Below are 17,493 nucleotides of genomic sequence, written 5' to 3' on the forward strand. Positions count from 1 at the left end.
CCACATGTTCTATTGTAGCTATGCTTTGTTCAGCAACTTATTCATCGAATGCCGTTTTCCAGGCTTCTGATAATGCCAGACAACCTCACGCTGCTGGGGTGACCGTTCCAAGTGTGCAGCAGGGGGCGAGGGGATGTGTTATGCTGTCCTCCCAGAGACTCGCCTCTGATGAAACCTTGGGGGTATTCACGTGGACTGATTCTCCCAGACTCACCGCTGGCTGAGGTTTCCAGGGGCCTCAACCTCCATCTTACCTCTGGGCAGAGGGTCAGGCATTCCCTCTAGAGGAGCTGTGTTTTGTGAGTAATTTTTAAAAGTTACAATACACAGGCTTTACTGTTTTAAAGTGAAGAGTTTCATCTGGAGTAGGGTAAAATGGTCACCAAACATCCTGGAGGAAATGATGAAAAGCTTAAAAGAAAAATAATTTTACATTTTCTCTCTCGTTACATTTTCCATTCACCAAGTAAAATCTACTCCTTTTTTTTTTCCATGAAAGTTCACCCTGGGTCTGTTTCTATGAAGAGTCATCTCATGCAGCCCACACATAAGATGACACTTTATTCAATCTGTTCTTAGGAACAATGTAAAAATATATATGGGCTGAGGTTAACAATTTTCTTATTTGAACTCTGAACAGTAAAGCTAACAGCCCCCTCCCTCTTCAGATGTTTGAAATCCTTTATGTAAAGTTTAATTTACAATTTCTATAGCAATAGAGTATATTTTATAATGTGTCAAAGTTTAAATATATCAGTCCGAAAATGTTTATTGAAAGAAAATAGTGTTTTTCTTCATGTTTGAAAGATTCCGAATATAATTATGATTGAGTCTTACTCATAGCGCAAGTCTTACATTAATTTGTTTATTTCCAAATTTCTTCTTTACCCCATTTCCCAATTTTTGCGTATGTTAGTAAAAAAGCATTACCCACTTTCCATAAATGATGATACCATCAAATCTTATTCTGACTTATAGTGTCATTTAAATTTTATTTTGATAGCCTGCTACTTATAAGAGTCGAATGGAGAAAATTATATTACCTAACATTTGAGTTGACATCACACAATTATCATAAATATATAATTCATTTCTGTCTGACTATACCCACAAAGACAAAAATTAAACAGCTTTTTATTTTTTATTTTGTTATCCTCACGTGAGGTTATTTTTCCATTTTTTATTCAGATAGAGTGGAAGGGGGAGAGAGGAAGAGAGAGAGAGACAGAAACATCGACGTGAAAGGGACACATCAAGTGGTTGCCACCCGCACGACCAACCAGGGCCAGGGATAAACTGCAACCGAGGTACATGCCCTTAGCGGGAACCGAACCCGAGTCTCTCCGGACCGCAGGCCAACACTCTAACTGCCAGTGCTTAAATAGCTTTTGATACCATGAGGACAAAACTATGGCAATAAGACAGAGTGTGGTCACTATCTAACAAATACTTTGTGTACATAAAAATAAAGACTTGTTCTATGTCTGGTCGTTAATAAAAATGTAACTTTTCCATAGTTAATTTTTATGATTTTGTTAAGTGATATGAATTCTTTTGGCTTATGCCTTACATAAACATGTTATCCCAAACACTTTTTCTGGTATGTATCAAAGGTCTTGAAAATATCCATTGTATGTGGACAAAGCTGTATCAGAAAACATTTTGTTGCATTTTTAAAATAGTAAAAAATGAAAACAAGCTAAATACTAAGACAGGTTGATTGAGTAAATTATAGTAATCTAGTTGATAGAATTTTTTTTTATAGCAATTGAGAATAATGAAAGAGAATATTAGAGCAAGGAAGATGATTGTCATGCTTTTTATTTAAATAAATGTTACTATAAAATAGTTTTTGTTCAATTAAAGATTTGAAAAAATAAAAGAAATATTATGTTCCTTCAAAAAAGCAGAATACACATTTGTACCTATATGATTACAATTATGGTGGTTTGCTTTTTTTTAAGAGGCAGAACAAAAATACTGGAAAGCTGTTTTACTGGGGTTTCTTCTTTTCTTTCTATATCAAATTATAGCTAATATAAATTTTTTTGTTGTTAATCCTCTCCTGAGGATATTTTTCCATTGATTTCTTTAGAGAGAGTGGAAGAAAGGGAGGGAGGAAGGAGAGAGAGAGAGAGAGAGAGAGAAACATCGATGTCACATCAATTGGTTGCCTTTCACATGACCCTGACCAGGGACAGGAATCAAACATGCAACCCAGATACATGCCTTTGACTGGGAATCGAACCCACAACCCTTCAGTCTACAGGCCAATGCTCTAACCACTGAGCCAAACCAGCCAGGGCAATATAACAAAAAATATATTTAAAAAATAAAGCACCACCTTCATATAGACAAAATCTCTTGTCTGGCTCACAGAGGAGTCTCATACCCAGTCCCATCCTGTCATTTTTTTTCTTTTTTCTTTTTACTGTGTTTATTATTTTTTTATTTTTTATTTTTTTCCATCCTCACCTGAGGACATTTTTCCATTTTTTACTCAGATAGACCGGGAAGGAGAGAGAGGAAGAGAGAGAAACCTCGATGTGAAAGGGACACATCGAGTGGCCGCCACCCACACGACCCAACCAGGGCCGGGGACAAACTGCAGCCAAGGTACATGCCCTTAGCGGGAACCGAACCCGGGGTTCTGTGGACCGCAGGCTGACGCTCTAACCGCTGAGCCAAACCGGCCAGGGCTTTACTGTGTTTATTAAACATTGATTTTACTTTTAGTGTGTCTTCCACAGCTACTCTTTAGCCAGTAGTTCATAATATTTGACACATGGAAGGCATTTCCTGTTTAAAGATGGGTAAATTAAGTCCTAAAACAAGATGGTTATTCATTTAACTTCCCATAAATAAATCCATAGAAATCTAGAAATAAAAGTAGATCTTTGGTTCATTTTTTCTGACCGTTTATTTTATTTTATATCCTCAACTGAGGTTTGTTCGTTTTTTTCCCATTGATTTTAGATAGAGTGGGAGGGAGGGAGAGAGAGCAAAACATTAATTGTGAGAGATACACATCAATTAGTTGCCCCCGGAGGGAGGCTGACCAAGGCCTGGGATCGAACCTGGGTTGTAGGTTTGTGCCCTTGACTGGAATTGAACCCAGGACCCTTCTGTCCGTGGGCCGATGCCCTAACCACTGAGCAAATAGTCCAGGGCTCTGCCGTTTGATTTAAAAAAAAACACAAAAAAACAAAAAACAAGTCCCTGAGAATTGTAATGAGGTTTACTTATCCAAAGTTAAATAAATTGTAGCAGGACATAGAACAAGTAGGTTAAACCTAGGACACCCTTACTGGGAACATTCTTCCATTCATGGTGCCCAGAGGAACCTGAGAAAGTGGAAATCAAAAAACTGCTCCACTGTCTTGCAAGGTAGGTAGGTATTCTGACTTACAGGTAAGAAACTGAGGCTCGGAAGTTGAGCTAACTTGGTCACAGGGGTAGTAACTGGCAGAACAGAGGTGGATACCCACAAAAGACTGTCTACAAAAAGCAGGGACTCTTTCCTCTCCTGGTAGGTAGCATCACTGTGAGGATCAAATGAGGCAAACATTACAGAAATGTATAGAGAGGGGGGCATTACCACTCTCTGGGGTTTCTAGATCACCTACTCTTCCTATGCCTCCCCCAAACAGAACAAAGATGGTAACTGTAAAGTTTTGTGAAAAAAAATAAACAAGAAAATTATATCCTGTTATAATTTTCTTTTTTTAAGTATCTCAGATCTTTTATTGTAAGGAAATTCTGATATATGAGATTCTGCTTGAAATAAATGGGCCACTGGCCAGAGTTTGGAAATTTTTGCCATATGAAGAAAGCTATTTGTTAGTTAATTAATAACAATTAGTAAATCTAACATCTTTTTTTTTTTTCTGGCGAAAATCAGTATTTATAGAAAATTATGCCACAAGCCCACATTCTGCTTATGATTAGATTTATTTCAGTTCCAAAGGAGTATATGGGGATAGGAATTCTTTCTAGCTTTTAAAATTTTGCATTGGGTGGGGGTTGTCTTACTCTCTTTACTCTCAGGTTAGTAGTAAATGAGAGGAAGTTTGGGGTAGTGGGAAGTCAGATTCATTCTATCATCATTTCCAGTTTGGGCTCCTGGCTGCTCTTTTGGAAAGTTTCTTAACCTCTCTAGGTACCCCTCTTCCTACTTTTCTCCTCTGCTCCCCCTAAGTGTGGGGATCACATTTCAACACTATACATGTATGAAATGACCTGATCTTGCTAAATATTTTTAATGTGTATTTATTTATTTATTTCAGTTGGCAATACAGCCACATGGTTCAAAACATAAAAAAGTGTGATTTGGTGTCATCTCCTTCCCACCTGCCTCTCCCTGGATGTTCTTGTCCCAGTCCCCAGTTTTATTTTGCGAACTCAGAGGTTGGAAAGGGCAAGCAAAGCAAACCAACTAGGTTTATCTGAATGAAATTGACTTATTCTAAGGTGCTATGCAAGGTGATTGTTTTTCCCTTTCATAGCCTGCCCATGTTTTCTGAGACCTTAGACAGCAACACTCAACTGAACTACTAAATAGTCACAATGCCTTTTTAAGAAATTTTAACTTTGAAGTTGCTAATGTGCAAAGGAAATGGTTCAGCCATTTCTGTAGAGCTTGATAATAAACTTTCTTTTGTCTCATTTATCATTTTCTTAAATTTTTTTGCCTTTTTTGCTTCACATAGGATAGAAGGAATAAGGGAAGGATTTGATTTGGACTGCTTTAAATTTTAGACCTTAGGCCAAGACAAAGCACACAAGAAATCAAAACTTAAAATGTATTTAATTTACCTTCAGCTAATTCAATATTTGTAATCCTTCTGATTGAGGGTGGTTACCTCTGCATTTACTTATAAAGGGAGTGTTGAGCAAATGAACAGTGGTGTGAAGAGGACAGCTAGGCACACACTTTAAGATGTGTGTTCAGTCCAGCACCTTTCACACAGTAGGTGTGCAGCCATTGCTGTATAAAACATAATTTATTAAAGCATGCTTGAAGCACTGCCATGGTAACCAAATATTTTCCATTTTCCACAAATCTTTAGATTTACAGTGCAAATTAAAAATCACTTTAAAAAACATTCTCTAGGAAAAGGGCTATAAGAGACTTTTTTTTCCATGACAACTTTGGATTCATTTAATACATGGTAGTTATTTTGCAAGCACTGAGGAGCATCACTCCCTTCTACAGATATCTAACACTGAGACGACTTGTACATGAAGCAGTGAGCAAAATCTAAGTCAATTCATGGAAAGCAATGTAATTACAGCGATATTCACCCTTGTCAGGAGAGAGTTTAAGCTTAAATATACACAACAGGCCACACTATAGATCATGACATACCGTCTAGGGTTGAACGTTGCTGCATTTGTTCAATTTATGGGCGAGATTTTAGTTTTTCCTAGTTCTATTAATAGAATTAATTAATGCCACTTATTCACTTACTCCGTCCACACACATTTGTTAAAAAGACTACCAGGGACGATGCTGTAGATCCAGATGCCCACGACACGGAACACACAATCCCGACGAAGATTTAATTTTCAATACTCATCAGGGCATTGCTTTTATGGTGCTTTACTGGCCCCCTTAGAACCAGGTGCCTGGGTAGGACCTCAGGCCGCGGCGGTGCCCGCGCCTGAGATACCGCTCTCCCTGGCACGCCCGGGCAGGGTGGGGTCAGCCGAGAAGTCACTGTGGCTGCCCCCGCGCACTCCCTCCCGCGCGGTCTTTAATTTCGCAGCTCAGACCACCGGAAATTAGCCGCCGGCTGAGCGGACCCAGCGCAGCGCGGGAGAGCGTGGCGTGGGGAGGGCGCGCCCGCCAGCCCAGCCGGGCGCCCGGGGGACGCGCCGCCAGCGCCCTCTCAGCCAGGGGCTCGGCGCTCGCCCACCTCTTCCAAATTTAACCATTACCTAAATCCGAAGGGAAATGAGCAAACCTCTCGGATTGGGTGTCAAGGTATTTTCAGCCTCGCTGGGCGTATTTATGCCGAAGTGTTTCCACAACAAGCTATTTCGGGGCCGCGGGGCAGGTTTCGCTCTGCGGACGCCGCGGCCACTCGCCGGGCTCCAGGCCGGCGGCACCGCGGGCGGGTGATTCACGGCCCCGACCCCAGGGCGGCGCAGCCCAAGCACGCGGTGGGGTTGAGGGGGATGTCCCGGGCCAGACGGGCCGGGACGCCTCCTTGGAGATGGGCACTTCCACTCCCGGCACTCCAGTCAATCTGTGTCCTGAATCTGTGACTTCTTCTTGCTGCGGAAGTCTCCCAGGAGCCAAGAATAGTTCATTTTCTTTCGAGTCATTTCTAGTGTCTGGGTCCTCCAGATCTCCCCGCCCCCACCGACCCACAGAAAAAAAACGGGGAGGGCCGCCAGGGAGGGAAGCTTGAAAGACCGGGTCCCCTGTCCACCTAGCCCCTTGCGCAAAGGAGGAGTGCACCCCGCCGCCCGACTCGGGGGTGGGGAGGCAGGTCTGAGAGGGCTAGGCGAGCTACTCCTTAACGCTCAGGAAGTGAAGCTTGTGGTTTTGGGGGCTGAGCTCGGAAGAAGATTAAAAAAGAGAGAGACACACACACAACGCGGCCTGTCCCGAAAGCAACTCAGTTTGAAAACTCTCCGAGCGCGGTGCCCGCGCCTTGACCCCGCAGGTAGGTCCGCTGCGCCTGTTTTGCACCTCCTTCCCTGGCGGGGGCGACCTCGAAAACAGGCGGGCACAGGCACTGCGGGGGCGAACGGAGGGTGCTGCTAGGTGCTGTGGGCAGCTGTGCGGGAACGAGGATAGCTCTATCCGCTGGGTCCCGGCGCCACCCGCACCGCGGAGCTGGTGATCTGGAGCAGGGGACGCGCTCCAGGACGTTTGGTGGTTCTGCGGGGGTGCAGTATCCACCCAGGAAAGAAATATCTGGTGGGCAGGCGGCGGCAGCTGGGCTCTGGAGCCTGCCCCTGCGTGCCTCCAGCTCCCGCCTTCCCAGGCCCTGACCGTGAACAGAGGCCCTGTGGACCCGCGTGCGCTGAGAGGGCGGCCCCGCCCCCTGGCTGCCAGCTGCTAAGCGAGGTCGCCTTCCCACGCGCTCAGCGCTGGGCCCTACCACCCCCTTACCCACTCCACCCTCCCAGGAACTCTCAGAACCAGCCAGGATGCGAGAGAGGCGCGAGGCTGTGGCCCCGGTGGGGAGGCGGCCTCCGCTCCCGCCTGATTCCTAGCAGTCCTAGTCAGTCCAGACGGTGGACGTGGACAGCTCAACCCCTGCCACCGACCCCCGCTTTTCGGCTCTGCGCCAACGGTACCCAAGACGAAGCAGGGCCCTCGGGACCTTTTCACCTCGTTTTCCTTTTCCTCTGAGTTTCATGGTTGTTTAAGGAATTGTTTTTTGTGTTCGTAGTGTCTAATTATATGGCCGAGGCGCAGGGAAAACTGAAGCAACGAAACTTCACCTTAGGTTAGCCAAGTTCCCCGAAGCCTCCTGAAGTTCCGACCCTTGGGGCAGACCCGAATGGGGGCGGGAAGCACCTTCACCCCTAGGGGGCCTTCTGGCGCTTAGGACGCGGGAAACATCGCTTGGGTATCCATTACACGTCCCAGCCGTCTTTTCTCCCAAGCCTGTCCCCGCTCCTCTCCCGGGGGAGGGGACACGGTGGGACGTGGAATACCTTCCTGGGATGAGTCCCCTAGAATCCTTTTTGAGCCCGAAACGCCAATGGGCAGACTTAGACCGTGTCCTGCATGCTGCCATGGGAGCCGCGCGGCTCCTAGTCTGGTATTCTAAGCCTCGAGAAGCCGAAAGACAAGGGGTCCTGTCACGGCCCAGATTCCCCAGGACCCCTGTTTCTGAACTAGCCAAGAGCAGCTCGAAGGGCCTGCAGCTCGCTTGTGAACGCTCCAGCCCCCATCGCCTTCTCCCCGGGAGGAAGGCAGATTCTTTTCCCCAGACCTCCTAGCCACCCTAGTCCCGCCCCTGGAGAGAGACCCAAGCAGAGCAGGAGGCACTACCCCGCCTCCCCGGCGGGCTCAGGTTTCGACCCCGGGATTAGGTGAACAGATTGGGGGGTTAATGAGAGCGACAGAGCGGGCAGTGAGCTCTCTCCCGGGCCCGCGCCCGGACCTCGGCTCTCCGGCTACCGCTAGAGCAGCCTGCGTTCTCCCGCGTCCGCTGAACTGTTGGATTTCCGCGCACTCCTGGACACCCACCGTGCGCTTCCAGCCAGCGCGCACAGATAGGGCTCGACTTCCCCAGGACAAGGTTTTTGGTGAGCAGAGTGGACAGTGTTTTTTTCCAGATACTTGGTTTGGTCTGGGGTGTCTCGCCCAGGACCCTGCCTGCTCCCGCAGCACCCACTTCTCCAGGTCAACTTTTTCCCCGCGTGGGGCACGAGTGTGGGACGAGAGAGAACACCGGGATGCGACTTCCTCCCAGGGCCGGGGTCGGTCCTCTGCCACTCCCCCCGCGTGACATCTTTTCCCTCAACTCTCCTACCTTCTTTCTCCGGCCTCTGCTACCCCCAGTCCCAATGCTGCGGTCCCCCACCCCCCATCCTGCCTAGTGTGCCCCGCCCCTGCTCCCCTTTCACTCCAGTTTGTAGCTGGCTCTTGGAAGGCTGGCTCCTTGCCTCTTCCGGGCCCCAGACCACCGACACATCCCCAGGCCCTAAATTTATACCCGCCCCCTTCCCTCTTCCCGGGCCCAAAAGCAGAGCCTAGCGGGCAGAAAATGATCGAATTGGAATAATTGGCCCGTTGTGTACTTAGAAGAGTTTGATTGCCCGAGCAAGTTTTGCTAGAGAAGGGGAGGGGCCGAGGGGCGTGGGCAAGGCAGAGGGAAGAGGCCTGAGCCCCGGCCCCGGGACGGGTTTTACCGCTGAGCTGTGGCGGCGACGGCGGCGGGCTCGCGCCACCTGTCCGAGTGCCACCTGGTGAGCGTGGTGTAGCGGGGCCAAACCCCTCCTCCCGAGAGCCGTACTCGCCCCTCCCCGGCCCGAGCTCTATCTCCGCCCGGCTGCCCATTCCCGGGCCCGGAGCGTGCTGACCCGATTTCCACCCGGTTCTTCCCTCGCAGGTCTCCGCCTAGCTGGGGCTAAGCAAGAACTCGATGTGACAGTGCGGTGACGGAGGCTCCGGGGACCCTTGGAACGGAGTGGGGAACCTGCCCCCTACCATCATGCCGCGTTCGTTTCTTGTTAAGAGCAAGAAGGCTCACAGTTACCACCAGCCTCGTTCCCCGGGACCCGACTATTCTCTCCAACTGGAGAATGTACTGGCGCCAGGCGGAGCAGGTGCGGGGCGCGCTCGGGCCGGGCGGGGCTGCTCCCGGGGACGTAGACTCTGAGCCCAGCCACACCGAACCCCAGGAACCGGGAAGGGAGGCCCGATGCCCTCTTTGCAGCATGTTTGGTTTTCTGTCATCCGTGTTTTCTCCCCGGCTTGTCAGCTAGGTATCACGACCTCTCTGCTCTCGCCCTCGGATCCGGGAGGGTTCCGGGTCAGGTCTGGGGAGAGAGGAGGACGCCCGGGTGCCACGGTCCGGGGAGTGCCACTTCAGAACCGTCGGGCCCAATATGCCCAGCCTGAGCACCTCCTGCCTCCTCTCCGCAGACAGCCCCTTGGGCGCAGTGGGGTCGAAGGCGGAGCCCCGGGGCCGTTTGTCCCCCCAGTCGCAGCTGACCGAGGCCCCTGACAGAGCCTCCGCGTCCCCCGGCAGCTGTGAGGGCAGTGTCTGCGATCGGAGCTCGGAATTTGAGGACTTCTGGAGGCCTCCGTCGCCCTCTGTGTCTCCAGGTAGGGACCGTTGGGAGCTCTGGGTTCCGGGAAGCAGGGACCTCTCAGCGAGGAATGAACCCGCGCAGCTTTGGGCCCAGAAATGTTGAATGGATGGCGGAGGGTCGTTCCTAGAGGATAGAACGTTTTCGTGGGGTGTAGGGCCCCAAGGGGGGAGGCATCCGGCTTCTCTGGACCAAGACAGTCGGCCTGCGGGATCCGATGCCTGGATCCGAGGAGGCGGGACCCGGGCTGTTCATCTCTACCTAATTCGTTTGCGCGGAGCGGGTGGGTGAGAGAAAATAAATGAGTCGTCTCAACTGACAGCAACGTCGACATTTCGTTTTCCGAGTTGATTGTTTAGAAAGAACTGGAATCCCAGATTCCAGACTCCCGAGTCTCAAACAATCAGAGACCTGGGCAGTCTGAGAGGAAAGTGTCGTTGCCTTTAAAACTTACTCTCACTTCCGCGGCGTGGGGCCTGGCAGAGCGGGGCGCCCGGCGGGAGGGACCCATTCTGGATGAAAATCTCGGCCCCTCTCTGGGTCTTCGCAGGCGCGGGTTGGGGACCTATTTTATTTTTCGTTCTGCCTGGTCGGTCCAGTTCTGAGGACTAGCAGGCTGGTTTCATTTTTAGCCAAAAGTCGATTTTTAAGAAAACTGAGTGAGAGCACGTTGGGTGGGGCGGGTCTAAGTTCAGGCGAGGGGAAGGAGAGCGCAGACCAGCCGGATCTGCCAAGAGCCGGTTATTTCCAGATTGCATTTATTAATTTAAAAAGACACCCCCAAACCCCACCCCGCACTCAGTGCGTTGACTTGGCTAAAGGTGTAGCTGCAGCGAGTGTCTGGGGGTGGGCCGAGGGCTCTTCTTGGCTGTTGGGGACACCGCCCCGCCAGGACTGGGCGCCGCCGGCTCCTCTCCGACAGAAACTCCGGGTGCAGCCTGTCTCTGAAGCGGCAAGCTGGGACTGGAGTCTGCAGTGTGTGAACAGATTTGTAAATCCGTATGCATTTAGAGAAAGTATGTGTTGGTTTTAGAAAGATTCGCGTTGGTTGGGGGATGCAGAAAGCTCCGAATTCGGAAAACTATTCCCCCTACAGTTGGTGGTTAAACCTTAATTGTAAATTGTTGTCTAAGAAATGTGGGTGTTGGTTTTTTGTTTTGTTTTGTTTTTGTTTTTCTGTCAAACTATGGTGGGAATGGGGAGTATTTGGCAGGCAGTTCAAGCCCCAAACCCCCTTCCCACTTCTCCTTTGTTACCTGCACTGTTTGAGCGTAAGGAATGTTAATGCCTTCCCACCCCCGCCCCCCAGGCAGGTACGTCTCGGGTAGGCCGGACCACATTTTATTGGTCCTCTTCCTCCCTCCCTATCGATCCCAGAAAAGAAAAGGGTCGGAGTGGAGACAATTAGGGGCCGGAGAGCGCCCGCGCTGGGCCCTCTGCCCAGCAGCGCTGTCCAGGCCCCGAACGGTGGCCGCCTTCTCCTCCCTCACAGCGCAGCTCCGAGCATTTATTAAGCACAGACCGCGTGGCGCGCCTTCTGTGGGACCACCAGGTGAGCTGGTCGAGCCAGGAAAGACCCTCATACCCTCATAACGGCGTGCGCGTCTGCTGTCCTGGCGCAGAATTTACCTGTCTCCTCACCCGATGTCATTTACATTTTCTGTTTGCTGCCTTCAGTGCCCCTCGAGGCCTCAGGGACCGGGCCCGCGTTTTATCCTGAGGATGTCCCTGGCACCTAGCGCGGCACCTGGCATACGGGGTGCTTTACAAAGGCTGGGTGCCTGGCAGTCTATTTTAAGCCTGACTGGACGCCCTCTTGTGTCTCTGCAGCCTCGGAGAAGTCGGTGTGCCCACCGCTGGACGAAGCTCAGCCCTTCCCCCTGTCCTTCAAGCCCTACTCGTGGAGCGGCCTGGCGGGTTCTGACCTGCGGAATTTGGTGCAGAGCTACCGACCATGCGCGGCCCTGGAGCGCGGCGCCGGCCTGGGCCTCTTCTGCGAGCGCACCCCGGAGCCAGGCCACCCCGCGGCGCTGTACGGCCCGGAGCGGACGGCGGGCGGCGCGGGGGCTGGGGCGCCCGGGGGAGGTAGCGCAGGAGGCGGCGCTGGCCTGGGGCTCTACGGCGACTTCGGGCCGGCAGCAGCGGGGCTGTACGAGCGGCCGTCGGTGGGCGGGCTGTACCCCGAGCGTGGCCACGGGCTGCACGAGGACAAGGGCGCCGGTGTCAAGGTGGAGTCGGAGCTGCTGTGCACCCGCCTGCTGCTGGGCGGCGGCTCCTACAAGTGCATCAAGTGCAGCAAGGTGAGGCCCCCGCGCGCCCGGCCTGGCGGGCCCAGCGTCCGCGCCCCCAACCCTCGTCCAGCCCACGTCCACGCCCCTTCTCCCTTCTCAGCGGCCTTCTCTCCGGCCCCACCCGCCTCAGGTGTTCTCCACGCCGCACGGGCTCGAGGTGCACGTGCGCAGGTCTCACAGTGGCACGAGACCCTTTGCGTGTGAGATATGCGGCAAGACGTTCGGGCACGCGGTGAGCCTGGAGCAGCACAAAGCCGTGCACTCACAGGTGAGCGGGCGTGGGGCGGGGCGCACGGCCTCGCGCGGGCCTGCTTGGGGTTTTGCATTGCGGAATCATGACCTGCTTTGTGCCGCGCCCGCCGCTTCCCACCTGGCGGCTTTCTCCTTGGACTTCCCCCGATTGCCCCCCGTCTCCCCCACCTTGCCCCCTTGCCTAGATGTAGGTGTGTAGAAAAAGGCGGGGTTGGCCGGCTCAGTCCTCGAGGCAACCCTAGAGTTTGATGTCACGTCATTGTGAGCCTCCAGAGTGTGATCCTGATCATGACTTTGGTTTTGAGGAGAGTTTGTATGCACTCTTGCTGCCGATGTATCGGCTAATCTGCATTGACCCCTCCCTACTGAAAAGGAGGGTTCTCAGGCCGTTTGGAGCATATTTGTCCTGCTGTGCTTCATTCATTCGTTTAAAATATTTGTTGCCCAACTTTCAGGTGCTAGGCATATTCGAATCCTATAACACACAGGGTCCCTGACAGGACGCCCCTACGGAGATTACAGTTTAGCTGAGAGACAGAAGGTAGATAAGCAAATTAGTGCACAAGTAACTGTGACAGGACAATGCTTACTTATAGGCACTTATTTACTAAAAAGAGTATTTCTCATCTCTCTCAACACCTACACTGGCTGGAGGGAGGGGGCATCTCAAGTGACTGAGGTCTAAGCCTCTTGTTGAGGAGGGTGGAGAAGTTATTGTAAATGGTGTCAAAAGAGCAGGGTGGAGATACATACGGTTTTGCCATGGGGTGTGGAGGGTTGTGGGTGAAAAGTGTTTTGGTAGAAAACAATGTTAAAAGGGGAGAGGATACTTGTGGGGAGGGTAGAGATGGGAAATAAATGGAGGAGAGAGGATATGGGGCAGGCTATTTGGAAAAGAGTCTGAAAGAAGGGAAAGCCCTGAGTGAGCTTCGTGGTAAGAATGGCAGCCTAGATGACTGCAATAGGAATGCCACATTTTTCTCTCCACAGGAAAGGAGCTTTGACTGTAAAATCTGTGGCAAGAGCTTCAAGAGGTCATCGACATTGTCCACACACCTTCTCATCCACTCAGACACCCGGCCCTACCCCTGTCAGTACTGTGGCAAGAGGTTCCATCAGAAGTCAGACATGAAAAAACACACCTTCATTCACACTGGTGAGCTAAGACCCTTGGCCTGTAGAAAACACCCAGTGAAGGAAGGGGGACAAGGGGCGTGTTCTTCCCCCTGAGACCAATATAATTCACCTTCTCTGGGATAATGTGGCACCAGAATGAGTGGCAAATGAGGCCTAATCACTGCAGTGTTAGAAAGAAAGGGAGGCAGATTCTCTTAGGTTTATTTACATACATGGTTTTCCCCAGAGGGCCTTAATTTGGAATTGTTTCTGAAGAACCACTCAGCAGGTCAGCTGCAGGTTCCCTATCCTTGCAAAGAACATTTTCCTCTAATTTAGCAGCTGCTCTAACTGCTGCCTGCTCAGGGTGAAATATGAAGCTCCAGGGTCTCTCCGAGCCAATGCTTAAATGTTTACCTAGAGGTTGAGTACTTTCTCTAGAGCTCCCACCCAGCCTTTTGGGGGAGGGACTTATGTGTGGTCTCTTGGCTGCATTTTTAGGAGTCTGAGAGCTTATTCTGAGTGAGGAAGAAATAACAATGGTAAATATTACTAAACTCTCTGCTAAGCACTTTGTAAATGCATAATCTCATTTTATGCTCACAACAACTCTGGGAGAAAGAGGCTATTCCGTATTCCATTTTAGAGATGAAGGAAGTGAGGCCCAGAAAGGTTAGTTAACCTGCCCAGGGTCACATTGCTAGCAAATGGCAGGGCCAGGACTTAAATTCAGTTCTGTCTGACCTCAAGTGTCTATGCTCTTGACCACTGTTTATTGTATTCTATTTATAGTGTCATGGGGGTTGGTAGATATAAAAAGCTTCTATTCACTTATTGCCCTTTTAAAAATATCATCAAGTTCATGACATAATGATAATTCTTTATCTGTTGCAATGCTTTATAATTTATAAAATACTTTTAAATCTATCACTTTATTTGATCCTTACTGCCTCCCCATAAAGTAGAAGGAGCTGAAATTACCATCCTGAAACTCAGAGAGATGGAATGATTTACCAAAGGTCATGGGACCATGATTTGCTCTGGCTTCCAATTCTGTACTCATTCCCTGATGTTTGGATTGTGCGTAGGTGGCAGTTTTAATGCCAGGAGCACTCTCTTTAATAGTCAACAAGACATTAGAACCAGAAATCTGACTATTTTGTTTCAGAATATGAATACTGATTTGAAACAAATTGCAATCTGTTCCAAACACTTACCATTAATGTTTATAAATATGCTTGAGCAGTGTAGATGCCCCATCATAAAATCCAGAAAATACCCTACTTTAACCATGCCCTCGTGCCTGAAATTTCCATGTAATTCACTCCTTTCAGTAGAGGTATTCAAGACGTTTATCAGAATGCAACTAGGATCTTGACTGAATGAAACATTAGGCCCTTATCAAACATTTACATTATAGCTAGAATTCGTTTCTCAGATTTGTTTGACCCTAACGAGATAGGATAAGTTTTGATGGGAGGTTCCTTATCAAGGAAATCTGAAGCATGAAGACAGAAAGGGGTGCAGCAATGGGGACAGAGGATTTCTTAAAAACAAACAAACAAAACCACATCTATTTTCCATTTGTTCCAGGGTCAAGCCCTATGCCATGCTAAGGCTATTTGGAAATCCATGCTATTTCCCCAAATATTAAAACAACTAATGAACCCAGGGCGGGGGTGTGGGGGGAGGGCAGGAGAAAGACCTTTTCAATCTGTTATTCATTAATCTATGGTAAAGAGTTGCTGGTATATAAAGACTCCTCTGATTAACTTCATAAAAAGAAAGTAAAATCAACATAGAAAAAGATCAACTACCCTAAGAAATACTTTGTGGCCCAAATGTGCATTTTTTAAATTAACACTTTGAGAAATGTCCATGCTTCAGATGCATTCGTTCTATTGTCCTTCAAGAGCAGGAAAGAAGACAGGCACACTGGGTCATACAAACCAACACCTGCTTGGAAACGCAGATTTGAAAACTTCCTCTGAATTAGAACAGTCACATGGTTTGAAGGACCGTCCCCCACCCCCATCCCCTCCTGTTGAACATCTGCTGTAGGCGCTCTCTGCTTCTCTCAAGTCAGGGGAGTCCTCCCAGGGTGGGTTCAGCTGCAGCCTGGGGAGGGCACGTGGCTTTTGCTGTTTCCGTTTAGCAGGAAACGGTTTGAGGCCTTTGGTTGGGAACCCCGACTCAGAAAGTCTCCCTTTCACCGGTGCACCCATGGCTTCCCGGGACTTGTGTTGCAACACGTCACCCTCCACGTTACTTGAAGGCCTTAGACTGGGGTGCTGCCAGCTGCCACCAAGAACATGTGGGTCACAGTGAGTCCCTCTCGGTTCATCACAGACTCATACTTTCCCCCTCCCCCCCTCCATTCCTGCAGGTGAGAAGCCCCACAAGTGCCAGGTGTGTGGCAAGGCATTCAGCCAGAGCTCCAACCTCATCACCCACAGCCGCAAGCACACAGGCTTCAAGCCCTTTGGCTGCGACTTGTGTGGGAAGGGCTTCCAAAGAAAGGTCGACCTCCGGCGGCACCGGGAGACACAGCACGGGCTCAAATGAGTGCCCTGGCTGTCCACAAGCAACAGTTACACAACACTAGGGAGGGCAGCCTCCCCACTGGCCACCACCCACTCTGACTTTTCAGGCCCCTCAATCTGCAGATCCCATCAGCCTGATCCTTCTTCACCTCACTTCCTGGAGCTGCCAGAGGGGATCATTACCTTTTCAAAGTTCATCCTGAAGTGGGAACCAAATGACTCACTATGCTTTGGACACATGTAATGTGCTCCTTTACACCTGAAGATTTGAGTCAAGAGGGGATCAGATAAAATCTTGGGCCCCTCAGTCCTTCCCATTCCCAGCCCTGCTCCAAAGACAGGAAGGTCCTTCAGGTTTCTTCCCTCATCCTCCTGACCTACCCCAGATACTTGTGTGGAAGAGGAGGAATCACCATTTACAAGGTAGACACACGCTAATGTTTTTTAATCTAGAATGGAGAATGAGTGTTATTTTTATATTTTTTCTTTTGGGGAGTCTGTTGACCCCTTTCTGTTGGGTGCTGCCTGTAAATCTCGGAGGAATCATTTCTCCCACTTGAAGACTGGTTCGGGAACTGATTTGGAGAGGCAGTTTCACACTTTTGAAATTACAAGATACACTTTACAGCCTGCCCCAAGAAAGAGTTGAAGAACAGTGGACTTGGTGATGAGAAGCGATCAGAGGCCTCCGTCAGAGGGGGTGAAAGCACAGAGCAGCGCCTTTGGACAAGATATCATCCATTTACTCAGCAAATGTTTGTTGATCACCGGTTACCATGGTACCAGGCCCTATGCTAGGTACGGGGAACCAGAGATTAAGGTCATGACCTCTGCCCTTAAGCTTCAAAAGCTAACATTCTCACTCCAAGTGTCTGGGTCTGTTCTTTCCCTCCAAAGGGATTCTGAGAAGACAAAAGGAATCTTGAACCTTCCCTTCTGACCCGCTGGATTTTATCAACCACATACAAAAAATAACTGAACAGATACTTCAAAGATGTGTGTGTATATTCAGTTTTTTATTATCAAGCTGATTTTTAAAGCTGTCTAAACTAGCAGGCATGTGGGAGTGAAGGCTCTGTCTTCAACTCTTTGCCCTTCCCTGTGTACCATCGAGGAAAACAAATCGTGGCATTTTCCTTTGATGGGGTTTATAAATGTCCTTTAGATCTTCTGGAGTGCATTATGTTTGTTAATACATATTTATTAGAGTGATGTTTTAAGTTAATAAAGTATTAAGTCTCTTACATATTGCTTTTTTATTTAGGCAGGGAATTTTTGAAAGACCTTTGTTTTAGTCTGTAGGGGGAGTTGGCCCTGAAAGAAACTACAGAAGTAGAGCAGACGAGCCAACATGCAGAAGAGGGTAGAATTCAGTTGCTCTGGTTTCCCGGTGCTTGCTTTCTTTTCTTCTGAGCCTCAGAGATCCTTATTTCTTCTTTCTTTCTTTCTTTTTTTGTTAATCTTCACAATGAGGCTATTTTTTCATTAATTTTTTTTTTATCCTCACC

General features: G+C 49.4%; 1 protein-coding gene across 2 annotated transcripts; it reads left to right on the top strand.

Moving 5' to 3' along the window:
- The first annotated feature begins 6,609 nt into the window (after positions 1–6,609).
- Positions 6,610–17,164, top strand: GFI1 (growth factor independent 1 transcriptional repressor). 2 transcript variants are annotated; one of them, XM_036256116.1, is made up of 7 exons: positions 6,610–6,674; positions 9,081–9,297; positions 9,617–9,799; positions 11,614–12,083; positions 12,205–12,342; positions 13,317–13,482; positions 15,829–17,164. In XM_036256116.1, the coding sequence occupies exons 2-7, from the start codon at positions 9,183–9,185 to the stop codon at positions 16,005–16,007; spliced, it is 1,251 nt and encodes a 416-aa protein (XP_036112009.1). In that variant the 5' UTR covers positions 6,610–6,674; positions 9,081–9,182; the 3' UTR covers positions 16,008–17,164. The 2 variants fall into 2 exon arrangements, with proteins under 2 accessions (XP_036112009.1, XP_036112010.1); XM_036256117.1 differs by lacking the exon at positions 6,610–6,674 and adding an exon at positions 8,862–8,937.
- The last annotated feature ends 329 nt before the right edge of the window (positions 17,165–17,493 follow it).

This window comes from Molossus molossus, unplaced genomic scaffold, assembly GCF_014108415.1.
Source record: "Molossus molossus isolate mMolMol1 unplaced genomic scaffold, mMolMol1.p scaffold_m16_p_12, whole genome shotgun sequence".
Classification (NCBI taxonomy): domain Eukaryota; kingdom Metazoa; phylum Chordata; class Mammalia; order Chiroptera; family Molossidae; genus Molossus; species Molossus molossus.

What these genes read in the sequence shown, in the direction of transcription:
- GFI1 (XM_036256116.1), top strand. Translation starts at nt 9,183, where the DNA reads ATGCCGCGTTCGTTTCTTGTTAAGAGCAAGAAGGCTCACAGTTACCAC. An exon ending in ACTGGCGCCAGGCGGAGCAG is followed by an intron (nt 9,298 to 9,616) that starts GTGCGGGGCGCG and finishes TCCTCTCCGCAG; the next exon opens with ACAGCCCCTTGGGCGCAGTG. An exon ending in ACAAAGCCGTGCACTCACAG is followed by an intron (nt 12,343 to 13,316) that starts GTGAGCGGGCGT and finishes TTCTCTCCACAG; the next exon opens with GAAAGGAGCTTTGACTGTAA.